Here is a 19,983-nt window from a genome sequence, read left to right as displayed (position 1 = left end):
GGTTTTGCTGGGAACGGGTGTGTAGCTGCGGGTTTTTGCTGGGAACTGGTGTGCAGCTGCGGGTTTTGCTGGGAACTGGCGTGTAGCTACGAGTTTTGCTGGGAACTGGTGTGTAGCTGCGGGTTTCGCGAAATGACACCTGTGCAGCAATGGCAGGTTTGTAGACAGCAGAGGGCGGAGTGTCGCACTTCGAGACCACCTGGAGCGGAGGGAACATCCTCGCTTTAAGTGCGGAGTCATGTGGAAATATTGGTTGAACACTTTTAAATGTCCGGCAGGAACACGGAGATCCTGGGTGCAAGATGATGGCAGGAAAAGTAGAGGGGATCTTTAGTCTTTGTCTCTGCATTGCTCTTGCCTCTTCACAGAGTGAGTCAATCACTGTTATTTGTCTGTCTTATTTACTTTGTGTGTATGTTTGTTCGCAACTCCTCATTAAACGGCAGTAAGTTTGACAATGTTGACGTGTCAGAAAGACGAGGAAGTGATTCTTTAGCGAACACTTTGCAGCTTAAGACTGTAGAAAGTTTTGGGACAAAGTTTTCCGGATTCTTTCCGTTTCTCGATATTTCCACGGGTTTTCATTCCCCTTGTTGAACTATATTGATATTAACAAATGTTTTCCTTCAATTTAACACCGAGTTTGTAGCAGTTCCCGATAGCACAAAGTTACAATGATTTAAGCGATGTTGCTGGGTGAAGTGTTCAGAATGGAATATCCCTGATTGATGTAGAAATCCAAGTTCATGGACATTTTTAACTCCTGTCACTCGTGTAAATTACAATCAAACTTCATTAAATTAGTTCCAAACTTTGCAGAGACCGACTGCCAGGATACCCGGGAGTGAGTTACAGACTGGAATCTAATCGAGGGGTTCGGGGGGGTTTATATATAGAATAACAGATACCCGGGAGTGAGTTACAGACTGGAATCTAATCGAGGGGTTCGGGGGGGGTTTATATATAGAATAACAGATACCCGGGAGTGAGTTACAGACTGCAATCTAATCGAGGGGTTCAGCGGGTTTATATGTAGAATAACAAATACCCAGGAGTGAGTAACAGGCTGGAATCTAATCGAGGGGTTTCGGGTAGTCCCATGACTCCTGGAAGAAGGCTGTGGGTCTAATTGTATAGCATGTATCTCTGTGGGTAACACTCTTGCCTCTGAGACAGAAGTTCTAGGTTCAATCCCCTCTTCAGGACAAAATCTAGCTGGGCACTCCAAAGCAGCACTGAGGGGCTGTGGCACTGCCAGATGTGCTGTCTTTAAACCTGCCCTGTCAGGTGGATGTAAAAGATCCCACAGCCACTGTTTGGAAGAACAGCAGAGAGGCTCTCCCCAGTGTCTGAGCTAATATTGATCCCTCAACCAATATTACTAAAAAAGACTATTTGATCAATATCACAATTATAAAGCTGATGCAACTCAGTCCTGTTTGTGCTTATCGATCCCGGATCTTGAGTTTTGAAAAGGGCCTTTTTTTAAGCATTTTTGCATCATTGGATAAATATTACATCAGAGCATTAAGAACTATTTGTATCTGAGATTTGTTTAAAAATGAATGAGAACATGATTCTAAATACACGGACCCGAGATTAGCAGCTCCTGGATTTTCCAGGCCTTTCCAGGAATTAAAGATGAATTTTCTGGTGAGAACGTTGAAGGCAAATCATGGGGGGAAAATACATAGGATTACATTACATAGAATCTACGGCACAGAAGCAGGAAAACAATTTGCATTTATATAGTGCCTTTAACACAGTGAAGCATCCCAAAGTGCTTCACAGGAGCCCTAGTCAGACAAACTTTGACACCGCGCCACATAAGGAGGTTTTAGGACACGTGACTAACAGCTTGGTCAAACAAGTCAGTTTTAAGGAGCATCTTAAAGGAGGAGAGAGAGAGCTGGAGAGGTTTAGGGAGAGAATTCCAGAGATTAGGGCCCAGGCACCTGAAGGCACGGCCGCCAATGGTGGAGCAATTAAAATCAAAGATATTCGAGGGGTCAGATTTGGAGGAGCACAGAGATCTCAGAGGGTTGTCGGGCTGGAGGAGATTACAGAGGTAGGGAGGGGTGAGGCCATGAAGGGATTTGAAAACAATGAGCATTTTTAAATTGAGATGTTCCCGGACCAGGAGCCAATGTAGGTCATTGAGCACAGGGGGTGATGGGTGAATGGGACTTGCTGAGAGGTAGGACACAGGCAGCAGAGTTTTGGATGAGCTCGAGTTTAATGAGGATGGAAGGCAGGAAGCCAACCAGGAGAGAAATGAGAAAAGAAAACTTTGCAGATGTGGAAATAAAGGTTGCTTGACTGAAAGTCAAGTGTCATCCAATTGGATAATGTGAAGTCCATTTTGCTTTCCAATTGATCATGGGATAGCAGGGTGGAGGGTGAGCAGCCAATTGCGAAAGGGTAGGAGAGCAGAAGATTGGAAGCATGGGGGGTCATGTGATGAGGATTCCTGCAGTTGGCAGCCTCTCTAATGTGGACATGTGTGTTTTATATGGAATACACCAAAGTGACCTACAGGGCAAAACATTGAGATACCTCTCCTACCAACAGATTTTTTTGAGATCGCATAGTTCTCAGAGGCACTGGATAGAAATAAGAATATAAGAAATAGGAACAGGAGAAGCCATTTGACCTTTCAAGCCTGCTCTGCTATTCAATAAGGTCATGGCTGATCTCCATTAACTTCACTAGCCCACCCTATCTCCAAATTCCTTGATTCCCTTAGTGCCTGAAAATCAATCAACCTCCGGCTTGAATATCCTCAATGACTGATCATCCACAGCTCTGTGGGGTAGAGAATTCCAAAGATTCGCAGCACCCGAGTGGAGAAATGTCTCCTCATCTCAGTCCTAAATGGCTGACCCCTGATCCTGAGACTATGCCCCGTAGTTCTATACGTTCCAGCCTGAGAAAAGGGTCTCAGCATTTACCCTGCGAAGCCCCGTAAGGATTATATATGATTCTAATCTCCAGAGAATATAGGCTCATTCTACTTGATCTCTCCTCATAGGACAACCCTCTCCTTCCAGGAATCAATCTGGTGAATCTTTGTTGCACCTCCTCTAAGGCATTACTGCGGGTAATGGGATGGGCAACAGGAAACACAGTCCTGCAATTCTTAAATTATTTGCATATTATAAAGCCAAACAAAACAAGTCCAATCTGAGTCACAAACACGCTTTTTCAGCTGTCAGGTCTTGCTCTGATTTAGCAGCAATTCAGCAGCCATATCGCTACAAAAAAAAAATTGCATTTATATAGCACCTTTCACAAGCTCAGGACATCCCAAAGCGCTTTACAGCCAATTAAGTTTTTTTTTGAAGTGTAGTCACTGTTGCAGTGTAAGAAATGCAGCAGTCAATTTTGTGCATGGTAAGAGCCCACAAGCAGCAATGTGATAAGTACTAGATTATCCATGTGATTTGGCCTTACTTTTAATAAAAGAGACAAACCTTAAAGGCTAATGGAATAAAAACAGAAATTGCTGGAAACTGTTAACGGGTCAGGCAGCATCTGCGGAGAGAGAAACGGAGTTAACGTTTCAGGTCAATGATCTTATGTCAGAACAGTATTAATGGAATGTTACCCTTTAACTTTCGGATGAGATGTTAAACCAAGGTCTCTCTGCTTCTCTCTCCTCCTTTAAGATGCTCCCTAATACCTACTTTTTTGACCAAACTTTTGGTCACTTGTCCGAATATTGCCTTATGTGGTTCAATGTCAAATTTTGTTTGATAATGCTCCTGTGAAGTGCTTTGGAACATTTTACTATGTTAAAGGTGCTATATAAATGAAAATTGTTGTTTCTGCACCCTGTGCTTTTCATGGTAAAGAGTATGCCTTGCCTTGCCTACAGCCTCTTCGATGATTTAGGAGCTTGTTGGTTCTTAAATTGATTTTATTTCCTCATGCACTCCAGATCCGTCAACCACTGCGGAAAGCAAGAGCCTGACCACAGGCCCCACGACCAGCAGCATGACACAAACATCCAATGTAACACCAACATCCAACGCAACGGGAGCGCCCAATGTAACACCAACATCCAACGCAACAGGAGCGCCCAATGTAACACCAACATCCAATGCAACGGGAGCGCCCAATGCAACCTCAAATACGCCATCCGGTGAACAAAAGAATACGACCACGGTTGCAAACACCGTTGCGGGTGAGAATGGCACCCAGGCAACCACAGCCAACCAGACCAGCGCTGCAGCCTCTACCTCCAATCCTAATGCCACAGAGTTAACCCAAACCCCCACTGCAAACATAACAGTGAACTCCACAGTCATGCCAACATTGAATGGCACAGGTCAGCAATTTTTTCTTTTTTCTTTATTTTTGAGATGTAGGCATTGCTGCCTAGGACTGCATTTGTCACCCAACTGTCTCAACACTAGATATTGCAACATTTGACTTTAAAGAGGAGTTTATCTTCTCAGTTGCACCTGCAGCAGGTGTGGAGAAAGAAAGCAAGCATTTATATCGTCCCTTTATTGGGACTTTAGAAGTGTAGTCAGTGTTGTAATGTTGGGAAACTACCTTCTCAAGGGGCAAGCAGGAATGGACAATAAATACTGGCCTTGCCAGCAACACCCATGTCCTAAGAATAAATGAAGGAATTCTGATTTCTGTATAATTACAAGTTTTTGTAACTGGCCTATGCACAATGCGCTAATAAACCCTGGGAAGGCATTGAAAATCTTTATCTGGTACAAAGTTTAGTTGGTTGTTTTTGGTGAATGGGATATTTTGGCCAATCAAAGTACTTTTACACTCAAACACACGTTAGTCTGACTCAAAATATAAACTCCCAATCACATTCTTGAAAACAAACATTAAATTAGCCTTTGAGATGCTAATATTGTTTTCTCACCAAATATCCCTAAAAAATATAATTTTGCATAAAAAAGGAGTGAGGAGGCTGAGGGGAGATTTAACTAGAATGCACAAAGTTATGAGGGGGTGAGATAGAGAGAATAGGCAGGACCTGTTTCCCTCAGCAGAGTGATCAATAATCAGGGGGAACACATTTACAGTAATTGGCAGAAGGATTAGAGGGGAGCTGAGGAGAAACTTTTTCATCCAGAGGGTGGTGGGGGTCTGGAACTCACTGCCTAAAGGGTGGTGGTGGTAGGAATCGTCATTGCATTTAAAAAGTACTTGGAAATGCACTTGAAATGCCATTACCGACAGGGATACGGACCAAGAACTGTAAAGTGGGATTAGGCTGGATTGCTTTCTTGGCTGGCATAGACATGATGGACTGATGTGCCATGAACCTTCTATGTTTCTTATAAATACAAAGACCCCATCCAACAGTTCTGAACTTAATTTAACCATACTCTTCTCCATTCCATCTTTCCAAACCTTCAGTTACTTCCTGCTGCACCTATCTTCCTTTTGAGGCTCTTGGAACTCCATTCTTTGTTCGTTGACCTTATATTGTTGCATCTGTGACACTAAAGACCATGTCCCTCAGGATCTCCGTGTCATACACACTCGTGTGAACAGTTGCAATACTTTCCCAGCCTGCAGGAGCTCCAACTGTGGGAGGACCTGCTGCTGTTTATTAGCAAGTCAGATCATTCACCTCAAAGGAAAGAAAGAATTTGCATTTATGTAGCGCCTTTCACATCCTCAGGATGCCCCAAAGCATTTTACAGTCAATGAAGTACTTTTGAAGTGTAGTTACTGTTGGAATGTAGGAAATGGGACAGCTAATTTGCACACAGCAAGTTCCCACAAACAGCAATGTGATAATGACCAGATAATCTGTTTTAGTGATATTAGTCAAGAGGTAAATATTGGCCAGGACACTGGAGAGAACTCCCCTGCTCAACTTTGAACATTTAGGATATGTCAATAGGGCAGAAATAATGGAAAGGTTTCTGGAAGTGAAGAAACAAACCTCTTCCAATTCTACTTCATCTCACCCTATCAGCACTGCCTTCTATTTCTTTCTCCCTCGTATGTTTATCTACCTTCTCTTTACAGTGATCTGTACTATTTGCCTCAACCATTCCCTATGGTAGAGAGTTCTGCATTCTGAGATTGATCGTCAAACACATTCCAATTTGCAGACATGCTGCCTCTGTCAATGGAAATCTCATTGTCGCATCAAATGTCACACATCTGTTACCATCCCAAGTGTAGGCAGTGCCCCTTTAAGAAAATGAAGCAATCTGTTGGGGTGTGTGAATCTTAATCAGATCCTGCTCACAGGCCAGGTTCCTGAGAGTACAGCGTGTTCTAAACTAGGTTTATTGCCACCAGATGCCAGCTGTGAAGAAAATAGAAGGGAGGCACAGACCACTGATAGGGTGGGTGAGGTGGAGCATTGTTGACAGGTTAGACTTCTAGAAGTGAACATGGTGGTAACAATGAGCAGCGTTCAGAACTGGATGGGACCTGAATTAAAATTGTAACTCACATCTTAAAAGAGCAGTGAGTCAAACTAGCACAGGCAATCCATTAGAGCCCTTGACTGCCTTGGAAGCTCCATTCACCCATCACCTCCTGTGCTTGCTGACCTATGTTGCCCCCCACTCCCAGTGTAGCAATGACTCTTAAAATTCACATCCTTGTTTTCAAATCTTTCCATGGCTTCACCCCTCCCTATCTCTAACCTCTTCCAGCCCCAACAATCCTCCGAGATCTCTGCACTCCTCCAATTCTGGCCTCTTGGGGATTTCTCATCTCCATCGCTCAACCATTTGGTCACCGTGCCTTCACTGCCTGGGCCCTAAGCTCTGGAATTCCTTCCCTAAATCTCTCCACCTCTCTCTCTTCCTTTAAGACACTCTAAAACCTACCTCTTTGACCAATCTTTGGTCATCTGACCTAATGTATCCCGATGTGCCTCGTTGTCAAATTTTGTTTCATAATTGTTCCTCTGATGCACCTTGGAATATTTTACTACATTAAAAGTGCTATATAAATGCAAGTTGTTGTTGTTGTGCCACACCAGGCAGGGTGGGGTCCGGGGGACTGTAAATAAAATCCGGGGTATTTAATTCACCGTCACGCCTGCTTAGGTTGTTGTTACTCGGAGCACAGCATTGCAATCTCTGTATCACACTTACCTCTGCATTTCTCATCTTCCTTCTCAGCTCCTGTTTTGTCCAGTAACACACAGCCAACAAAGGCGAAGCCAATAGGTATGCCGAGATCGCAAGAATCCTTTCTTTGTCTAAATTTATCCTTTTTTTTGTCACATACTCAGTCTCTGCCTGATGCATCCATCCTCGGTCACGTTACCACGACTGCTCCCTCTTGGGATGTTCGCCTGTGACAGAAACAGGTCCAGTTCTCGCTTGAAGGAATTCAGTGAATCGGCCTCCACTGCACAAGGCCTGTTCCAGAGGTCTACTATTCTCTTGGAAAAGAACCACTTCCTGACATCTAACCTGGACCTGGCTGCACCCAACTTAAAATTGTGACCCCCTGGTCCTCTTTAACCTATTTAATTGTGTTCAGTTGATAGCTTAATCCAATTTATTCCCTTCATCAACTTACAAACCTCAATCAGGTCACCCTTGTCTATTCTTCTGTAAAGTGTAGAGTCCAAGTTCTTTTAGCTTATCTTGCTAACTAAGATGCTTTACATGAGGAATTAGTCTAGTGGCCCTCCTCAGCATCCTTTCCAAAGCCTCAATATCACCTACCATATGAGGAGACCAATACTAGACCCAGTATTCCAATATGGACCTGAACAAGGTCGTGTACAAGGACAGAACGTTGTGTCTGGTCTTGTGATCAGTTGTCCTATAAATGTACCCCAATACCCTCCTCATTGTTGTGCAACTTCATGGCATTGCTCATGAAACTTTTAGACATCTGTGCAGTAGAATGCCCAGATCACTTTTTTTCTTGACCTGCTTTAATGATTTTCCCTGAAGGCTCTATATACGTTTCTCATTCCTTATGAATAACGCCGCACTTTTCCAAATTAAACATGATTTGCCAGTCATGAACCCAATTCCCTAACACATGGACTGTATGCGTCTGCCTATACATCATGTGCCTGCATGTACTGTATTTTGCCTGTGTAATATTATTCCATCTTTGTTCTAGCTGGTTTCCTGAAACCACATACTCTAGATGGTGGACTGGTTGCCCTTATTATTATCCTGGTGTCAATTTTAATTGTTGGGGTGATCATTACCGCAGTGAAATACTCGCAACAAGGGAAACCCGAATTTAAACGGCTCCAAGAATTGCCAATGGTACGTATGTCAAATCGATGCATATAGCTGTATGTATATTTATGTGTTTGTATGTATCTATATGTAGCTGGCGGGCAGCCATAAAGACAGGGCTAAAGTGTGGCGAGTCGAAGAGACTTAGTAGTTGGCAGGAAAAAAGACAGAAGCGCAAGGAGAGAGCCAACTGTGTAACAGCCCCAACAAACAAATTTTTCTGCAGCACCTGTGGAAGAGCCTGTCACTCTAGAATTGGCCTTTACAGCCACTCCAGGCACTGCTCCACACACCACTGACCACCTCCAGGCGCTTACCCATTGTCTCTCGAGATAAGGAGGCCAGAGAAGATATGTACTGTAGCACCTCTGTGGTTATTAATGTCCCTGTGTGTGTCAGATGGTTCTGTGTGGGTATTGTGTGTGTGTGTGTGTGTCTATTTGTGGTATGAATGTCTGTATATGCTTGTATTGTTTGCGCTTTATGTATCTGTGTGTACTGAATGTATTTGTGTGTGCAGTGTGTACCTGCGTGTACTGCATGTCCCGCATAAGAGGTTATTACACAAAATTAGGGGGTAATATATTAGCATGGATTGAGGATTGGTTAATGGACAGAAAGCAGAGAGTAGGAATAAATGAGCCATTTTTGGGTTGACAGGCTGTAATTAATGGATCAATGCTGGGTCAGCTATTTACAATCTATATCAATGACTTGGATGAGGGGAGTGAGTTTTATGTATCCAAGTTAGATGACAAAGTGGATAGTGAGGAGGATGTAAAAAGGCTGCAAAAGGATTTAGATAGGTTAAATGAGTGAGCAAGAATGTGGCAAATGGAATATTTTGTGGAGAAATATAAAGTTATCCACTTCTATAGGGGAAAAATAGAAAAGCAGAATAATTTGTAAATGTGGAGAGACTGGGGCTGGAATTTTACTCCCCCCTCCAAAGAGTGGGCTGGTGGTGAGGGGTGGGGTGGGGAATGGAGTGGAAGGCTTGGGGAGCTCTTCCCAGCCCGTTCCCGCCTCCACTGCCATTTTACGCGGGACAGCTGCGGCGGGAATTGGTCCCCCTGTCCCAGGCCAATCAAGGCCCTTAAGTGGCCAAATAACAGCCACTTAAGGGTCTCCGCCCACCACCACGGGGATTTTACTGTTGGCAGGTGTGCGTCCCAGGCCTGAGAAAAGCTGCCTGACAGACGGAGGCGGCTTTCTGATGGCCTGGAAGGGGGGGTGGGGTCCCTCCTGATCGGGCACCCTGTGCCCGACGGAGGGCAGTCCCCGATGCCCCAACCTCCCCCAACGCCCAATATGCCCCCCGCTCCCCCTTGCCTCACCGGAGCCTGACCGATCGCCCACGGCAAGGCCCCAAAAACCTACCTTTCTCTAGAGCCTGGAGGGTTGTGAACCTTTGGAATTCTCTACCACAGAGAGCTGTGGATGCTTAGTTGGTGAGTTTATTCAAGGATGAAATTGATATATTCCTCTTCATGTGGAAGCTGGGTTGCAGTCCCAGCTGTGGCTACCGCTCCCAGTGGCGCTGCTGGGCCTAAGAGCTGCCGGCCCGCTGATTGGCCGGCAGCTCCATTAGGCGGGACTTCCTGCCTCAACGCGGTGGAAGTCTCGCCCAAGACCAATTAAGAGCCTGGGGACTGTAAAATTTGGACTGGATCCCCAGGCCCGGCAGAGGTAGGATCGCCCCCGACTTTTCAGTCGATGGACGGCTCCCATCCGCCATGCAAAAAATTCCAGGCTGGGAAATGTTGGTATTTGCAGGGACCTGGATGTCCTTGTATATAAGTCACAGAAAGTTGACATGCAGGTACAGCAAATAATTAGGAAAGCAAATGGTATGTTGGCCTTTATTACAAAGGGATCGGAGTGTAACATTAAGGGTTACTACAATTGTACAGAAACTTGGTGAGACCACCCCTGGAGGATTATGTACAGGTTTGGCCTCTTTATCTAAGGAAGGATATTTTTGCCCTAGAGGGAGTGCAATGATGGTTCACTAGACTGATTCCTGGGATGATGGGATTGTCCTATAAGGAGAAATTGAGTAAACTAGGCCTATATTCCCTAGAGTTTTGAAGAATGAGAGGTGATCTCATTGAAACATATAAAATCCTGAAGGGGCTTCACAGAGTAGATGCTGAGAGGATGTTTCCTGGCCAGGGAGTCTAGAACATGGAGTCAATCATAAAGGACTGAGATGACGAGAAATTTCTTCACCTAGAGGGTTGTGAACCTTTGAAATTCTCTACCACAGAAGGCTGTGGATGCTCAGTTGGTGAGTTTATTCAAGGATGAAACTGATATATTTTTGGATACTAAGGGAATCAAGGAATATGGGAATAATGCGACAAGGTGTAGCTGAGGTAGAGGGTCTTGTTGAATGTGGATCAGGCTTGAGGGGTCGAATGGCCTACTCCTGTTCCTCTTTCTTATGTTCTTCTGTGTCTGCACGTACTGTGCGTCCGCATGTACTGCATTTCACAACAACAAGTACAAATGAGGGATAATTTGGCTCATTTCACTCACCCATTAATCCCACCACGCCATTGTCCATGGATTACTCTGTGCCTCTGATTGTGAAAAATGAAAACAGACCAAAATGAGTGGGTGCAGCACGTCTGAAGAAAGTGCCTTAATATTTAAATAGTGGAATCTGCCTGCACCTGCTTCACATGGGTGCTCACACCCTTGTTAATCTTGGCTCAGTGCCTGGTGTGTTGATGCCAAATTCTAGTGCTCAAAGCATGTTCATTCCCCAACCCTATATTGGTTAATCCCTCTTTCCTGGACTGTTCCTATTGAATCACCTGACTTAGCACGTCACTAATGCCTGACTGCTGGCTTGCAGCATTACTCAACTTGGGATCCTGAACCACTGAAAGAATTCAATCAATGCGTCAGGGATCTGTTGAGGCCTAACCTGTCATTGATAGATTGTGATGACAGAAAGGACTAGGACAATGGGTTAGAACGGGCTCCTCTAGGCTAGGAAGATCCCAGACGATCATCTCAATTGGGGCAGCTCTTGGAGTGCTACAGTGTGCTATCATTTGCCAACTCTGGTTGGAGGTATTTCTGGAGGTTTCAGCAGAGACCTCCTGCCTCCAACCACCCTGCCCAACATTGGTCATCTGGCACGTCCATCCTTACGGTGCCCGCCTTCCCCATGACCAATCGGAAAGCGAACAGACTCTTTGTTTCCAAGCTATAAATGAAAATGTTCAAAGAAAATGAGAAAAAAGACACAAAAAATCCCCTATAGTTATTCTCCTGGTGTTGCTCAATGCAGTGTCCAGGATATAAATCTATCATTCCTGTACACTCCTGTACAATTTTGGAGAGTTAACAACCCCACAGTAGTCTTCAACCCTTCCTGGGCTAGGGTAGGTAGGTTTCCTATCTTGAGATTGAGTAGAATGGGCCTATAGTCTGAGGAATTTAGAAGAATGAGAGGTGATCTCACTGAAATGTGTAAAATTCTTATAGGCTTGACAGGGTTGATGCTAAGAGACTGTCTCCTCTGACTGGACAGTCTAGAACCAGAGAACATGATCTCAGGGTAAGGGGTCAGTATTGAAGAGGGTTGTGAATTTTTGAAATTCTGTACCTCAGAGAGGTGTGGATGCTCATTCATCAAGTATATTAAAGACTTAGATGGATAGATTTTTGGGCAGTAAGGGATATGGGGATAGTGCAGGGAGGTGTAACTGAGGTTGAACATCAGCCACAATCTTATTGAATGGCAGAGCAGGCTTGAGGGGCCGAATGGCCTTCCCCTCTTATTTCTTCCGTTCTTATAGCTTTATAAAGTGGCCCCTTCTGCAGCGTTAGGTGAGACGAGGATTGGGTTCAGCTGTGATGCCAAACGCTTCCCCTTTAAGGATATTTTTTAGCCAGAACATCACCTGACTGGAGCCAATTCGCCAATCCGCATTTCATCTGGGAGTTGGCGGAGTGTTCCTTTCTCACAATGTGCTGTTTGCAAAGTTTATATTTCTTGCTCTTAATGCCTCAACGATTTGATCTGCCTGCCCATTTACAGATTGTATCTCTCCATAGGATGATGTGCATGAAGACTCTCCATTGGTCCTCTATAGTAGCTAAAATAGTAACAAATAATGACCATGGATGTCACTGAGCCAACATGACCCTCCTGCTCGAGTCCGGGAGAAGGGACACAGACCTTTGTGGCTGCAAATATCCTGCACGTTTCATAATAGGACTCTGCCTGTTTGCATTGTGTTATCTTCATTACCAGGGTTATATGACCTCCCCTTGCATTACAGAGGTGGAATTGGTCTCGTGCAATTACTAGCGAAGTAAATCAATCAGGGTTGTAAGACAGGGGGCTACCAAAACTCCATCAGCCAAGACATATTTTACCCCGACATATTTGATCAAGGTTTAAGCCTAATTAGGATAATATCAGAATTAAGAGGTTATACCTATCAGGAAAGACTGAATCGACTGGGGCTTTCTCCTCAATTGTAGAGAAAGCTGAGAGGTGTCCTGATTGAGGAGTTTAATATTATGCAGGGAGTTTGATAAGGTAGATTTAGAGAAGATGTTTCCACTGTGAGTGAGACCAAAACTAAGGGCTATCAATATGAAATAGTAACTAATAAATCCAATAGGGAATTCAGGAGAAACGTCTTTATCGAGAGAGTGGTGAGAAGGTGGAACTCGTTACCACAGGGAGTGGTTGAGGTGAATAGTATCAATGCAGATAAATCGAAGCTGGATAAATACATAAGGCAGAAAGGAATAGGAGGAGACTTATATGGAGCATAAGCTCAAACATGGACCAGATGGGCTGAATGGCCTGTGTCTGTGCTGTATATTCTTTGTGAAAGCTTATATTCCCATATGACTATTTTTTAAAAACTCTTCCTCCACCTTTGACTTTGTCTCAGTATTCTCATGCTTTATCACATCTTACCCTTCCCTTCTCACCCTTTTCACATCCAGAACTCTTTGCTTCTTTTCCCCATCCAGTCCAAGCTGCTCAGTTCCCTCAGGGTCCCAACTCCTTCCACAATTCACAGGCTTGCAAAATACACGTTAAAGAGTAAAGTAACCACAATGACCTCATTTACCTCATCGTCAGCCTTGGTGGGATTGTGTGTGTGTGGGGGGGAACGGGGGGGGGAATGGGGTGTGTGTGGGGGTGCGGGGGTGTGGGGGGGGCGGGGGAGTGTGTGGGGGGGCGGGGGGGTGTGTGGGGAGGCGGAATTGTGTGTGGGGGCGGGGTGTGTGGGGGGGGAGCGGGGGGGGTGTGGGGGGGGCAGTGGGGGTGTGTGTGGGGGCGGGGGTGTGTGTGGGGGGGGGCAGGGGTGTGTGTGGGGGGGTGGGGGTGTGTGGGGGGGCATGGGTGTGTGGGGGGTTGGGGGTGTGTGTGGGGGGGGGTTGGGGTATCTGGGGGGGCGTGTGGGGGGGCCGGGGTGTGTGTTGGGGGGCAGGGGTGTGTGTGGGGAGGGCGGGGGAGTGTGTGGGGGGGCGGGGGTGTGTGTGGGGGGGGCGGGGGGGGTGTGTGGGGGGGCGGAATTGTGTGTGGGGGCGGGGTGTGTGGGGGGGAGCAGGGGTGTGTGGGGGGGGCAGGGGGGTGTGTGGGGGGGCAGGGGGGTGTGTGGGGGGGCGGGGTTGTGTGTGGGGGCGGGGGTGTGTGTGGGGGGGCAGGGGTGTGTGTGTGGGGGGGGCGGGGGTGTGTGGGGGGGGGCAGGGGTGTGTGGGGGGTTGGGGGTGTGTGTGGGGGGGGGTGGGGGTATGTGGGGGGGGTGGGGGGGTGTGGGGGGGCGGAGGGTGTGTGTGTGGGGGGGGGGCGGGGGTGTGTGTGGGGGGGGTTGGGGTGGGGGTGTGGGGGGGCGGGGGTTGTTAGGGGGGTGTATGTGGGGGTGGGGGTGTTAATAGCTCCATCTGCATTAAACACCCTGAGGTGGGTTTGGGTTGCGGATTGCCCACGTGCTATCACCAGTTCACTACATATTGAAGTTGGTCAGTGCCATGTATTTCCTTTCCCGTTTAGGATGTCCTTTGTACATGCAATATTACAAAGTATTTACAGCACAGAAACAGGCCATTCAGCCCATCTACTCCGTGCTGGTGTTTATGCTCCACATGAGCCTCCACCCACCCTCCTTCATCTCACCCTATCAGCATATCCACCTATTTCTTTCTCCCTCATGTTTATCCAGTTTCCCCTTAAATGCATCTTCTATTTGCCTCAGCTACTCCCTGTGTTAGTGAGTTCCACATTCTCACCACTCTCAGGGTAAAGAAGACTCTCCTCAATGTCTACCCTATCAAACCCTTTCATAGGGGCGGCACAGTGGCGCAGTGGTTAGCACTGCAGCCTCACAGCTCCAGTGACCCAGGTTCAATTCTGAGTACTACCTGTGTGGAGTTTGCAAGTTCTCCCTGTAACCACGTGGGTTTCCTCCGGGTGCTCCGGTTTCCTCCCACAGCCAAAGACTTGCAGGTTGATAGGTAAATTGGCCATTATAAATTGCCCCTAGTATAGGTAGGTGGTAGGGAATATAGGACAGGTGGAGATGTGGTAGGAATATGGGATTAGTGTAGGATTAGTATAAATGGGTGGTTGATGGTCGGCACAGACTCGGTGGGCCGAAGGGCCTGTTTCAGTGCTGTATCTCTAAAAAAAATAAATAAATAAAAATAATTTTATCAGGTCACCCCTCAGTCTTCTCCTTTCTGGGGAAAAGAGCCCCAGCCTGTTCAAGATCTCCTGCACTGATTTTGATCGCTTGAGAGGGGGGTCAGAGAGGAATTTTTCAGATTTTTTTCTCCCATCCTTACTGGCCCTTGGGTTTTATCTCTTGACCTTTTTCTGCCTCCCCCAGGAGAGTACCTAGCTGCAGGAGTGGGGGAGGGGTGGAGGAAATGTCTAATTGTGCTGCTCCCGTATGGGTCAAAGTTGATAGACCAGCACGCCTTCATTCCTGCACGTCACTCCACAGGCGAGAGTTGTATTGTAGACATGTCCGGCCATTGCATTGGGCCATCAACAGTAGTCCATTAGTACAATGGTGCCCCCTATCAAAATAAGCCAATAACGCACCCAGTGGAAGGCATATCAAAGGGGTCAATTATCATTGGGTCAATTAAATGTATTTAAAATGTGATCTTTAAAAAAAATATTTCCACACTCCAATTCTAGTCCAGACAGGCACATGGCTAATATTTGCACCCTTTTCTCTTGTTTCGTCCCAGACACTAGGGAAATCTTGATGGTCTCGGCTGTGAACACTAGCACCATTTGGCAATGGGAAAGGACCATTTTAATCTAACAACGTTGGTTCTGAGATTTGAATGCTGCTCCTCTATCTGGGCATGCCCCCTCTTATACGTCTCCTGTACTTGCATAGAACTTACAGCACAGAACCAGGCCATTCAGCCCAGCTGGTCCATTCCAGCCTTTATGCTCCATTGGAGCCTCCTCCCACCCCTCTTCATCTCAGCCAATCAACACATCCTTCTATTCCTTTCTCCTCATGTGTTTATCCAGCTTCCCCTTAAATATATCTATACTATTCACCTCAAGCACTCCAGTAACAAATTCCACATTCTCACCACTCTCTGGGTAAACAGGTTTCTCCTAAATTCCTGATTGGATTTAATAACTATCTTATATTTATGAGTGCTAGTCCTGGACTCTTTCCACACGTTTCTTGGCTACAAGAATAAGCTTATCATTTGTCAGCAATCCTGCCACCTCTAGTTCCCAACCTCTTTCTATTTTATCAACAGGAGCCTTGTCCTACCGAGGCAGTCTCTCTTGCTCTATGCTAACCTCCCGATGCCCCGTTCTTTATACACTTCATCCTCATTACAACCTCACTGAGGTGAAATTAAGAGTCATCGCCTCAGCTCCAACTCCAACTCATTCCTTCCCAGAAACTGAAAGTTAGGTCCCCCTCTCCCCTCCCTCAGTCTTCTGTTCCTTCTGCAAGCTTTTAAGAACCCAAACTTGTTGTCACCTAACTAGCCCTTCGTGATTTGTCTGCTGCTGTTCAACCATGGGATCCCGCACTATGGTCCTTGGACCCTTACTTGGCCTTCTCAAAGAAAACATCTCTGTCCACTGTTCATGGTCGGGGGGTGATGGGACAGCCTTGCGTGACCTGCAAGTAAAGGAAATACTTACATTTGTTTCTGTTTTGTTCTTTCAGAACAGCTTAAATGAAGAGGCTCCATTTGCTCATTATCCACCCAAGTAACCTGGAACGTTGGCTTGGCTGCATGAGAATGTTCTGGAAAGTGATACAATGCTTGATTGGCTGTTGGCGAACTTACTCACCAGTTTTCCTCTCCACTCTCTCTCTCACTCCCTCATTCCCTTCCTGTTCTGCCCATAATTGCACAGTAACCCTTTAGCATGGACAGCTCACAAGCCCTAACCCTAGCTGCTGTGGGGAGGCTTGTTCACTTGGCCTGCAATGTGGACTTCATATTGGGGATGATAATGAAGGGCTTCTAATCTCGCCTACAAGGTCACTAATTGAGCGGGACGGTTTCTGTTTACGTGCGTCCATTTTTTTCCACTTTCTGGTGTTGCAGAAGTAATTTGGTTCTTAAACTTTAAGAGATTAAATTTTGAGGCAAAATATTTTCTCTTTGAACAAATTGTGAATTTATTTTTTTTAAACAGGGTTTCTACCTTTTGAGGCAGTACAGCCGTTCCAGCACCTACTCTGACCATATGTTGATAATTCAAACTTGAACTTGAGCAGAGAGCCCCACTAAACGAGCACCTCCCACCACTCCCACCATCCCATTCCCCTGGGGCACTGGCACCTGTCAAGCCCTCAGGTTATTGCAAAGCACCTCATGGGCCCTAAAGCCTTTTTTTGGAAATGCAGTTACCATTGTAAACAATGTCATTGCCAATCTGTGCTCAGTAAGTTTCCACAAATTGTGATGAAGTGAATGACGGTGAGGCCCCTCGTTATTCACTTTGCGGTTCAGCTCTAGTCTCTTTTCTGCTCGACAGTGACAATGGGGAATGGGTAGGAGAGAGAAAAGGACAATTTCTGGCTATTGGCCTGCAGCCTTCTCTGTCTGACCCAACAACAACTTGCATTTATATAGCACCTTCAACGTAGTAAAATGTCCCAAAGTGCTTCACAGGAGCCAAAAAACTAAGTTTGACACTGAACCACATAAGGAGATATTAGGACAGGCAGGCAACCCTGGGCAAATAGGTAGGTTTTAAGGAGCGTGTGAAAAGAGGAGAGAGTGGTGCAGAGGTTTAAGGAGTGAATTTCAGAACTTAGGCAGCTGAAGCTATGGATGCCAGTGCTGGAACAGAGCAAGAGACCAGGATTGAAGGAGTAAAGAGAGCTCAATGGGTTGTGGAGCTAGAGGAAGTTTAAGAGATAGGGGAGGGGGCGAGGAGGAATTTGAAAACAAGGATGAGAATTTTCAAAATTAAGGCATTGGTAGGCCAGGAGCCAATGTTAGTCAGAGAGCACAGGGGTGATGGGTGAATGAGACTTGGTGTGAATTAGGATATGGACTGTAAAATTTTGAATGAGCTCAAGTTTACAGAGTGTGCAAGGTGGAAAGCTGGCCAGGAGCACATTGGTTTAGCATTGTACAGTAAGTGAGTTTAGTTTAGTACAATAGCCAAAGCTGAATCTTCATTCTATAAAAGCAGCCATGAAAATAGCAGGGACGACAAAGGGAATGTGGTTCAGAAGAACTGAATTTACTTTCCAAGAAGTATGCTGGCCTGATAGACAAAGCGACTTTGAAGCCAAGATAATTCGCAGGAGTCAAGCGGGTAAGGATGGAATTCCATTGTACAAATGTTAGATCTATTCAGCCCCTTTATCCTGTTCCACCATTCAATTAGATCATAGCTGATCTATAGCTTGACTCCATCTACCTGCCTTGGTTCTGTAACCCCTACCTAACAAAAATCTCTCAATTCTAATTTAGAATTCTAATTCTTTTTTGGGGAAGAGAATTCCAGATTTCCACTACCCTTCATGTGACAACGTGTAACCTGACATCACCCTCTGAACGGCCTGGCTCTAATTTTAAGGTTCTGACCCTTTGTTCTGGACTCCCCCACCAGAGGAACTAGTTTCTCTCTATCTATCTTATCAAATTCTTTAATCAACTGAAACACCTTAGTCAGATCACCCCTTAATCTTCTGTACTTGAGGAAATACAAGCCTAGTCTATGCAATCTCTGTCCTCATAAATTAACCTTTTTAGATAGAAGTTTTGTGAAAAAATGTCTGCACCTTTTGGCACTATCTGTGATGCAGTATTTCCAATCTTTTTTCTTTAAAAGAAACACCTCGAATCCATCTTGTTCAGATTGACATTTGGATCACGCCTGAATTTGGTGCTCTCAGGTTTGGGAAGGGTTGGAAATCAGCCAGGGATCATGTTCCTGAAGTGGTGAAAGGCTATATCAATGCAAGCTCCGTCTTTCTACACTCTCATGGATTCTGTCACAAGCTGTCCACGTGGGTCACATCCGTGCTTTCTTACTGTTGTTTCCATGGGGATAATGTGCCTAACTTGCAACCTAATGGAAAAGGCATTTCCTAACTTATCCCTGCTCTTTCAGTGGGGGATAAAAGGCAACAAAAGTCACAAATTCTGTACAAATGCAAAACCTCCACCTGTACTTGTTGTGTATTGGCTGGGGTTTAAGAGGCTATATCCTTCCCAAACATTGTTTTGTTTTAAGACATTCCCACTCTCCAATGAAATCCCTCGAATTGCTCCCAATGTCTGTAACCACCATCTCCCCCCAACCCTTTACACATCGGTAATCTTGGCTGTTACACAAACTGTACTTACCAAGGTCTAGTTTTCCAGACCTGATCAGGACACATTAGACCTCACGTGTCACTCCCTCACATCCAAGGGACCACACACAAGATCTCCCTGAGGCACGATTAACAATGTGAGCCGAGAGCTTTGTAATGTGTTTGTTGCGAGGCGCTTTTCACAGATCCTGATGTTGTGAAAGGCACAAGAGAAATTGTAGTTTGCATTACTGGGATAGGCGGACAGAACCGCAGCAGAAACAGGACCTCAAGAGCCAGTGAAAGGCAGGACGCTGATTACTGAAATTCGACACAACACTTGGTGTTAGGGAGTCACCAGTAATACTCAAAGCAGTAATTACCTGAATATTCCGAGACTGCGATGTTTAATCTTTTCATGAGGGAAACTTTATTTTTCTTTGCAGTGGGAGAACTTTACGTGCTTCCATTTGTAATTCTGACATTCATCAATAAACATTGTCTTCATTTCATTTCAATGGTTATTTGGGAAGAGGGAGAAAAAACCTGTTTCCTGTCACCTTTGACTCTAATTGTGCATGTGCCAAGTGTTGTCAACCATCTGGAAATTTCTATATAAACATAATACTGAAACTCTGAATTGAACTGTTGCTACTTTCTCCTCTGAAACACGATGTGAGAGAATGAGGTGTTAGTGATTAAGGTTTTCAACCAATTTTTAGCAGCAGGAAGACAGAAAGCAAGGCAGCAGTCCTACCTCACATCACTTCCATCCCAACCCCAGCCTCCATGCCCCACCTCGCCCAGCCCTATCCCAGCTCACACCCAATCTAACCCCAGTGCCTGTACCCAACCACAGCCCCTCACCTCATTCCCCTCCCACAAGGGTTCCGAGCCCTGTCCTGGCACTACTCCCACCCCATCTCCAACAGCGACGTCCAACCCCACTCACAGCCCACCTCCGT

General features: G+C 45.7%; 1 protein-coding gene across 2 annotated transcripts; it reads left to right on the top strand.

Annotated features, from left to right (window-relative positions):
• Nucleotides 1-204: 204 nt before the first annotated feature.
• On the top strand, nt 205-19,530 carry LOC137351533 (protein CIST1-like). Of its 2 annotated transcripts, XM_068016024.1 has the most exons (5): nt 207-369; nt 3,941-4,330; nt 7,131-7,178; nt 8,095-8,246; nt 16,421-19,530. In XM_068016024.1, the coding sequence occupies exons 1-5, from the start codon at nt 303-305 to the stop codon at nt 16,466-16,468; spliced, it is 705 nt and encodes a 234-aa protein (XP_067872125.1). In that variant the 5' UTR covers nt 207-302; the 3' UTR covers nt 16,469-19,530. The 2 variants fall into 2 exon arrangements, with proteins under 2 accessions (XP_067872126.1, XP_067872125.1); XM_068016025.1 differs by lacking the exon at nt 7,131-7,178 and having other exon boundaries at nt 205-369.
• Nucleotides 19,531-19,983: the final 453 nt, after the last annotated feature.

Source organism: Heterodontus francisci, chromosome 36, assembly GCF_036365525.1.
Source record: "Heterodontus francisci isolate sHetFra1 chromosome 36, sHetFra1.hap1, whole genome shotgun sequence".
NCBI classification, from domain to species: Eukaryota; Metazoa; Chordata; class Chondrichthyes; order Heterodontiformes; family Heterodontidae; genus Heterodontus; species Heterodontus francisci.
Note: the sequence above shows the minus strand (reverse complement) of the source record. Positions and strands in the feature narration are given on the sequence as shown.

What these genes read in the sequence shown, in the direction of transcription:
- LOC137351533 (XM_068016024.1), top strand. Translation starts at nt 303, where the DNA reads ATGATGGCAGGAAAAGTAGAGGGGATCTTTAGTCTTTGTCTCTGCATT. An exon ending in AACAAAGGCGAAGCCAATAG is followed by an intron (nt 7,179 to 8,094) that starts GTATGCCGAGAT and finishes TCTTTGTTCTAG; the next exon opens with CTGGTTTCCTGAAACCACAT. An exon ending in GGCTCCAAGAATTGCCAATG is followed by an intron (nt 8,247 to 16,420) that starts GTACGTATGTCA and finishes TTGTTCTTTCAG; the next exon opens with AACAGCTTAAATGAAGAGGC.